The following is a 9,170-nucleotide window of genomic DNA, read 5'->3' as shown; positions in this document are numbered from 1 at the left end:
ATTTAAAATGCTCAGTTAATTTAGGCATTTTATGCACATTTCGTTTTTCTGTTTTCCTGTCCTGCCAATTTGTTTGTCGCATCTTTCTTCATAGATTCCCGTTTCTAAACATCCAACACATTACAGTAATAATAATCTAAATGCCAACAAAATATTACCTGGTTTAAAAAAATAAGACAGGATATGTAGCTGGGCCATGGGACATAAATATCCACATATCAAAGAGCATCTAAACCCACTTGGCTTCAATACACCATTAATACACCTTTAATGGCCATCAGGGAACTAAGAAGCTCTAAATGAATCACCATGAATCCATTTAATTGTGTCTAAATAGCAATTAGCAGGTCAAATACTGAAAAGTGCATTTTGGAGGTTTTGTTGTTTATTTCAAAGGGCTGCACTAATTGGCCAACCAACTTATCCATCAACTTTATCTGCCTCCGTAAACGGCTGAAAATCACTAGCCGCTAATGTTCTACGCTTTTCATTTAGATTTCAAAGCTCTAATTCATGTGCAGATAAAACAAGTTTGTTTTGTTTCATTGGTATTCTTCGGTGTGTGTGTGTATGTGTTTTTTTAACAATATAAGGTGTTAGTTCTTCAAAGCCCCAATCGACAGGAAGTGAGCAACTCTTTACTCAACTTTTTAGCCAAACACAATCAGATAAATAAAGGTAGCAAATGCTGTGAAGCACTAATGTGCAATCCCTTCACTTCCTGTCTTATTTAATAGAGATACCATCTCTATTAAATAACACTTATTTAATCTTTTTAGTGTTTAAACAAAGAAAGAATTGGTCTTGATTAGTATCAGCCAGAACAATCATGATCAGTTCATAGTGAATATTTGAAGATTGGATAAATAGTTTGTAACTGAAGACGTTCCTCTAAGCTATGCCTCTAAGCTACTAACACAGATTCTACATGTGCACTTCTGTAAACATTATCAGAGGTTAAAGTGCGTTTGAACATGAAGAGCCAGGGGCCAAACCGGTGAATCCCCATCCTCCTCTAAAATGCATATCCTGGCCATCAACGGACCCAAAACTACAACGAGTATAGAAATCAGAAATAATATTTTTGAGAGAACGAGAATGAGGTTGGCATGACCCTGAGAGCCTAATTTTGCGTTACTCACAAAGGATGGCTCTATAGGGCTGGTTATACTCCCACAGCAGTGTGTCTCAGTAAACTTGTCGCAGATACTTTTGATTTATGCCCAATATTGCAGCGTGGTCTGCGCCAAGTTATTCAACGCCACAAAGCAAGAGGGACAATCACAAACTAGCTGTGGGTCTAGATACGGCCTAGGCGGTGAGGAGGTGGGGACAGTTTGTCCGACAACGGAGGGAAATGATGGCGAAAAAGAGCGGGGATCCAGGTAGAAAAAGGGTCCCAGCGTTCTCACGCACCTCGCTCTTCTAGCTGGTCCATCTTCACGAGCCGTTTTCCACAGTGGCAGTTATACAAACAAAACAAGCCTGTAAGGTACCAAACAGGAAATGCGCGTAGTGTAGAGCGGATGTAGATTTGACCAATCAGATGCCCCCTGTCTGCAGCACTGTCTGCGGTCACCTACAATTTTGGAGAGCTGCAGCAGAGTGTCTGCAGCAGGGGCAGGGGCACATTTGCATTCACTGCAACACACGCAGATGACCTGGTTTCTGAGTATAAATCAGCCTTAAGCCTTTACCAACTCCAATGCAACAAACAAGAATCAGAGTTTGATCATTTCCAATCAGATTGAAGCAGAGATTCCTCCTCCTCTGCTGCAACAGAGAATTTAATTTCTCTACATGCTGGTTAGTAAAATGTCAACATAAGTATTCAACGAAAAAAGACTAATGACTGACATCCCACTAGAAAAGTATTGTGTATAAAGGACGCAGAGATTTGCAAGTACAGATAACAGAATGGTTTTTGCTTCCAATTAAAGGCTGCAGTGAGCTACTTTTCCAGATTTGTTAGGATATAAAACACGTCAAAGTTATCACTTTTTGTTTCGTTTTCTCTCTCTGAGCATTTCCGGTTACTGGATAAGATTCTGTAATTGTTAAAAAATAAAGCAATAGAAATTTCAAAAAACGGCCTTTGTTAAAAAGTTCTTTGTTTCTGCCTAAAGTTATTTATTCCCAATGCAAAAACATCCAAAATCACACCTTAATAAGGATTAGCATAAACCCTTTTTAACTAGTGCAAGAAGTCTTTGGGTGGCCGAGAAAAACATGTCACTCACTTTACCTCTGGCTCTAAATAAACAGAAGCCAGAGAACAAACTCAAAACACAGCAGATAATCCTATACATACCTGGAAGGTGCCACGCCTACAAGGTTGGGACCCAGTCCTCTGAACAGTGAGCGGGCTCCTTCTCTCTCTAAAATCAACCTGCAGAAACACAAAAATAGGTCACTGTGGATCAGTCCTTCATAATTAACAGCATACGAGCATAATTAACAGCAATAAGATGGTGCTTTAAAATGATCTTGTTTTTTTATTATTTGAAAAAGAAATAGTCCAGCTGTTGTTGGTGGTTTCTTTTACCACAGGAGAGGTAAATTAGAAACAGGAGCAAAGTCTAGAACAGGGAGTGACAAATAACATGCAGCAAAATCCAAAATAAGTGAGTAGACACGTGTTGTCGAGCCGCCTGTGTTGACTGAGGCAGCTCACGTGTTTTCCTTTGGTCAGTTTAAAGATTGTTCTGCATCCAGGCTAACCCAGTAACCTGATTCAAAATCATGTCAACTTGACCCGATGCACGTTTTTCACAAGGACACTGATCCAAGGTACGGCCAAGCGGATCGCAAGAAGACATTCTGGCAAGACACAGGACACCAAACCAATTTATAAATAGACCATAAAGGTCAGCTGTCAAAATGGCAGATGTTTGATCTTCCTTTGATATTTTTTCTTCTGACTGTTCGTTGTTTAGGGTATCTATCTTTGATTTCATAAAGACATATGGAAGTTAATATTAATATTAACATTAATATAAAAAATACATCAGTAGTTCCTCAGAAGACAAAGCAGAGCAGCTAATATAAAAGAGTTTGGAGCCAATTAAATTTAAAATGGAACTGGGTCTGCATCCTGACCCACTTTGGCTTGTGTGTCAGTTATCGCCTTCCCCTTCTCTAAAGCGTTTCCCTCTTTAGCCCTTCTGCACTATGCATCGCATCCCGTCTTTCCATTCCTGCCAACGCCTGCTTGTGTCAAGGGCGACACGAGGGATCAGTTTATGTTGGAAATAGAGGATTGTTGAGCACAAAAACACACCCGGATTCCAATGCACTTGGTTGAAACACGGCACCGGCCCAGATGTACTAAACAAAATCCTGGAGAATCTTGTTTGACAGACTGAAAAAAGCTAGTAATAACAGATTGTGCAACAAAAAGCAAACTAGATATGCACACTTATTATAAAACAGGAGAGTTGGGAAATAAGATCCATTCTGAACAGTGGGATTTTTATTTAGCAATCTCCTCTCAATGCAGACTTTAATAACTTTAATAGGTAATTAATAGCCGTTTGGCCACATGACATCAGATTATCTAACAATCCCAATGAGCAGGATATTGTTGCAGACATTTTGCAGTGGAAATTTCCACACACAGCAGCTTGTGAATTATGCAATATGTTTTAAACCGAGTGGCGCGCTCTGTGACACTGCATGCTCTGCTACAGAAAACAACAGCTGCACCTTTTAGAAATATCTACTTGAAAACACCATATTTTCAAGCGGTTGAGATTTATTTTGAATTTAACAAAAACCACGCGTTATCCAAACGAACACAGCTCGTCTAAATTCCCCTTAACTCTCACTTCTCCATTCATCTTGAAGCGTATCTTTCCACTTTTAAAGAGGAATTGGTTGTTATTTACTATAAAGGACAGTTTCTTTAGCACACAAATAGTTAAGGAAAACCCCAGAGATAAAAAGAGAAACAAGGTCAAAAGTCTTATGTAAATGCTATTGATAACAAAAACCTGAAGACAGACAGTTTATCAGTGCTGGCCGTCTCAGACGTCTTGGTTGGAGTTTTTCTTTAAAAAGTAGCTCAGCGGATTATAATCTGAAGATAACTTTTGCACAGAATAAAAATTAATTTTGTTTGCAACCTCCCCAACCTCATTTCCTCTCACTCCTGTCTTTCACATCTGTCATTGTGACTTTTCTCAACAATAACGATAAAACGATAAAAAAGCTGTAAATCATGCAAGAATTACAGAAATATATTTATTTAATTGAATCAGAATAATTCCAACTCTTCAGTTAGTTAAACCTTAATATTTGCAACCAAAAAACACCTTACATAGCTGACTTTATTATTATCTAACCTTAGCCACAACACCAGTTTCCTTCAAGGCTTCAATAAGAATAGTTTTGACAATGAGGCAAATTATACAACACTATTAATATAAATCTAGTCCAGAAAAAAAAAAAAGATAAATATTCACTAGCTTTATTAAAGACAGGGTAAAAAATTAAAACCCACACAAACAGCAGAAAAGCGTTGGTGTCCCTCCCCTTCCTGTTAAGTAGTTAGCCTGACTAATTAACCAGTTAATATTAGCTTGATACATTCCTGGTACTGCTCTATAAAAGGACATAACAAAATAAAGACATAATATTGTGCAACATATGCACATTTGCCTGAAAAATGCATCTAATTTCATGATCAGAAAAATAATATGTGTAGTAATATAATCATCTTTGAAATAACATTTTACATTATTTTAGGTTTTCTGTTATTGCAGTTCAATTAATTAGACTTTGTTATAGATTTTGGTGAAAAACACTAACATAGTTTTGTTTCTATTGCTTTATTCCCAAAGGCTATTATATTCTTATAATTTTGTAACAGCCAAAGACAAGTTAAAATCACAATGAAAAATAAATATCTTGCTCACTTGAGACAGTGCAAGGGTCCTGGTGGAGAAACACGAGCGACGCTGGCTCCATTAACGGTGCTGAGCTGGACTTCAGAGACATACAGGGTGATGGAGGAAGACTGCAGCCTGGTTTTGACCACTTCCAGAGGACAAGTCAAAATGGCGCCTACTGTACCACCACATCTAGGAGAAAAAAGGCCAAAAGGATTAGAACATAGGACACAAAAAAAGAGAAAATTACCCCAATAATTTTAACAATATGTATTAATTTGCATATCTTAACAGAAGGAAAAACAGTGATTGATTAATGTTCTTTTCCTCCTAACACACTAATATGGGATCAAAGCTTTAATAAAGCTTTTTATTTTTGCAAAGGATGACTTGCAAATGCTGCAACTTAAAAAGACAAAGCCACTGAATTTGTTATTATATAAACAAATGGTTTTATGCAAATCATCTCAATAGGGTAAGTTTCTAGGATGTGATAAGTGTGGAGAAGTTGTGCCCCTGCAGTGGTTTCTGCTGCCATCCGGGCAGGGAGCTGCTTTAGAGCGGTTCTCGCTATATTTACCTTTCAAAACAACATTACACATTCATGCTCAGAGCCACTGGTGACCCTTTGCCTACTTTCTGGGCTTGGCTTGTTGCTGAATATCTGAGACTCAATGTGGTTCGGGAAGGCAGCAGGAGCCTGCGGCTTCTCTCAAAAGAAATGAAAGACAAGACACAAATTCTGTTTTATTGGTGGTATTAATGCGTTTCTGTCAATTTCAGTTTGTAGTAGCCAGACAAGAGCTGCAATGGATTAGCTGTGCAGTTGATGAGATTACTCATTTGAGAGTTAGTGGTGCACAGATGACAGAGGGTAAACCAGCAGAGACACTGAAAGCAATCAGGTTTATTTAAAACAGATGAGCTGGCTCTGAATATCTGGTAAACCTGCAGTGTACGGTTTCATTTTTCTAAATGAAAACACTGTCAGACAAATCAACAGCATAAGTTGGTTGTTTTTTTTTTCGTTTTGTTTTTTAGAAAACCTCAGTTGTGAGCATAAACAAGAGTTCTGGGCCGAGCCAGCTCTCAAACTAATGTTGATTTTTATCCTGTTTAGAACCTTTGAACCCCTTAGATAAAGAGGTGAGCCTTCTGCTGCTGGTAGGGATCAGCTCTAGCATACAAGGTTTAAAAACACACTGCTTTAAAATAGGTTACACTTGTATCATTAATAGTTTTACAAATATACACAGACAGGTAAATAAAATGAAGATCAGAGGCATTTCGACTACTTCTACAAGCACTGAAAGAGTCACTCACCTTCAGCAGCTTTGCTGTTTCTAGTGAGATACAGTTGTAGGATGTCACCCAATTAATTATTTAAAATTTAAACCCCTTTCTAATTCCTTGAGTAATAAATATTCAGTCCCTTTTGGTATAATTTTAGCAATTTGAAAACTGGGGAAACGTAGGACGTGTGAAAATTATAGGATAGTATTAGTAGCTGTTGAGTCATAAGCAACAGCCCTTCAATCTTAAGTGGTCTTAATATCAGACCAGCAACAATACATAAAGAGCTGGATTGAATGGGTTTCCACAGCTGAGCAGCTGCATGTAGTGCAACACAAAGGGCCACATGCAGTAGTGTAAAGCAATGGCACCACTGTACATAAGAGCAGTGGAGGCGTGTTATGTGAAGCAAATAAATGTGTCTTTCTGACAATCCGAGGAAAGGGTCTGGGTTTAGAATTAGGCAAGGCTTCTGGATGTGGTGTGTGTCTGTTTTTTTTCAGCCGATGGGCTCAGCTCTAAATGCTTCAGCATACTAAAATAAGTTGCACAATTTGATGCTTTCGAGTGTTTGGGAATAGTATGGAGTGGAACCTTCCTATTCCACATTAATATAACCTGGTGCTAATATACTCTCATTTAAGGACCTACGTTGAAGCTCTAAAGAAACTTGTAGATATTTAGAAAGCATTTAACCCTGTTTTACACATTGTAAAATTCAATTCATGGACAACCTAAAGAAAACTTTTAAACTACTTTTAATCTGAAACCTACATCACAGCATATTAAGTTTTTGTTTCTTCTCTACTTATAACTGTATTTTTTAGTTTACTCTCATCCTCTCCCCATTGAAAGTGATAAAACTTCTTTAATCTCTAAGAATAACCAGCTTGGCGTGAATTCCCCCCTTAAAATTCCCTTATCAGACTTTGTAGCTCTGATTGTTAGTGTATGAAATACTTAATTCCCATGTGGACCCTTGTGTCCTATATGTCTTAAACCTTGTCTGTGAGCGGATCTATATGTGGGAAACTGGTCAGGAGCAATCCTGCTACTGGTCTTGGAAGAGAAAGTGTGTCTTGGAGTACTGAAAAAATAAAAAAGTTAACTGATTTTTAAATATTATTTCAGTTTAATGTGGGAAAAAAGTCAATTCTGACTTTAATCTCAGAATTCTGGCTTTAATCTCAGAATTCTAAAAGCAAACAAACATGTTAGCATCAAGCTGTAACCATGTCTGTTTTAGAGACTATCTCTCTTGTTTTAATGACCTTCTGCTCCTCCAATAATGAAATAGCATCACCGGGGACCTCTCGGGCACACAAAAAATTGCCTAATTTCGTCATTTTTCACCAATGTGTTACTGGCTCTCCCAAACAACTCCCATTTTTGTCAGTGAAGCTGAATGCTCCCACATACCTTCCTTCATGGTACCCACTTACATCAAGATCCAAAATTCTAAGAAAAAAAAGCCAGAATTCTGAGATTAAAGTCAGAATTCCGAGGAAAATTCGGAATTCTGGGGAAAAATTCATAATTTTGAGGAAAAATTCAGAATTCTAAAGAAAAAGTTCAGTATTATGAGAAAAAATTCAGAATTCTGAGGGAAAAGGCCAGAATTCTGCAGAAAAAGGTCAGAACTTTGAGGAAACATTCAGAATTTTGAGGAAAAAGTCAGAATTCTGAGATTAAAGCCAGAATTCTGAGATTAAAGCCAGAATTCTGCCTTTTTTACCATACGGAAATAAATATTAAAAATCAGTTAACTTTTTAGTTACTTTCCAACATGCAAAATACAATAGAAACCTTTGGGCAGTAAGTGGATGTAGCAGTGCTGTGGTTGCAGCATGCTTCCAATCATCTACAGAGTTTGAATGAGCCCGGAAATGAAATTCCACTTCCTGTCAAAATAAAGAATTTTCTAGATTTGTAGAAAAATCGTGGCTTTTTAAAACGGTATAAAAACCAAAAGAGCCTAACTTAAATCAAACCACTACTCTGGTGGTTTGTAATGACCTATAAGCCATGTAAAATCTGTCCGGATAATGTCGGCAGCGAATGAGGTGGAAAAAAACCGGAAGTTTTGACAGCATGATGAACGTGCACTATTCCACATAATTCGTTCACATAATTGACACGCACGCGCGCCATTTCCCCCCGGTTTTCTCCCCTAAAATATTAGATAGCAACTTATTTTTAATGCTGTAAATGTATAACATTTCTCACCCTCCGGCGAACAAATGAACCAGCGTGTCCCTTTGGCTCATTCTTTAGCATGCTCTGCCTAGCAGCACGCCTCGAGCTGCGGCAGAGAATCCAATGCAGAGCTCGGATCCCGTCCCTTTTCCTCCTGCTTTCCGTCTGCGAGGGGATGCGCACGTCGACGGAGAAACGGCCGCAAAAAAAAAAAAAAAAAAGGATGAGCCTGCGGTGATTCACTGCTGCGGTGGGCCGAGTCCTCCGTGTCTCAGTTTTCAATGGTTCTTCTTCAACATTGAAAAAAAATAACGACTCGGCCGTGTCCCAGAAAAAAAAAACCAACCACAGAGCCGGCAGTTTCTGGCACTAAGATGTCTCACGTCTAACAAACGGTTATATAGCAAATCGGCGGCTGTAACTCGATTGTCTCCTTCGCTTTCATCGCTGCAGCAAAGGGTGAAGGAGGCAGAGCTGATAGTATTTACTGTACCACCATAGGCTGGAAACAGACGCTGCGATTGGACAGGCGGGCTGCCGACGTCACGCGGTGTCGACTGATCATGCAGCGTTCACATGCTCAGAATTGAATGAATCAGGGCTGGATTGGATTGTGTTTGCATTGGCCTCCAAAGCTCATCATCTTGGCACAGTTCAGGCAACGGCACAAGGTGCCTTCCAAAACTCATTACACCCACTGAGCTCTTTCACACAGCTTTTGTAATACCAGGATTAAATATTAAAATAGCAAAAATTATTTCAGATGGATTATCAGTATACACAAGGGAAATG

General features: G+C 38.6%; 1 protein-coding gene across 1 annotated transcript in view; it reads right to left on the bottom strand.

Moving 5' to 3' along the window:
• Window positions 1-8,845, bottom strand: part of LOC107088612 (solute carrier family 25 member 36-A) — a 20,770-nt gene extending 11,925 nt beyond the window's left edge. The window contains exons 1-3 of the mRNA XM_015380897.1: window positions 8,409-8,845; window positions 4,917-5,081; window positions 2,312-2,389 (exon numbers count right to left, since the gene is read on the bottom strand). Of these exons, the coding sequence (XP_015236383.1) occupies window positions 2,312-2,389; window positions 4,917-5,081; window positions 8,409-8,449 (284 nt within the window). The 5' untranslated portion in view covers window positions 8,450-8,845. The remainder of the gene's footprint in view (window positions 1-2,311; window positions 2,390-4,916; window positions 5,082-8,408) is intronic.
• Between the last annotated feature and the right edge of the window lie 325 nt (window positions 8,846-9,170).

This window comes from Cyprinodon variegatus, unplaced genomic scaffold (assembly GCF_000732505.1).
Source record: "Cyprinodon variegatus isolate N-32 unplaced genomic scaffold, C_variegatus-1.0 Scaffold224, whole genome shotgun sequence".
NCBI lineage: Eukaryota > Metazoa > Chordata > Actinopteri > Cyprinodontiformes > Cyprinodontidae > Cyprinodon > Cyprinodon variegatus.
This window is presented reverse-complemented; position numbering and strand designations above follow the sequence as displayed.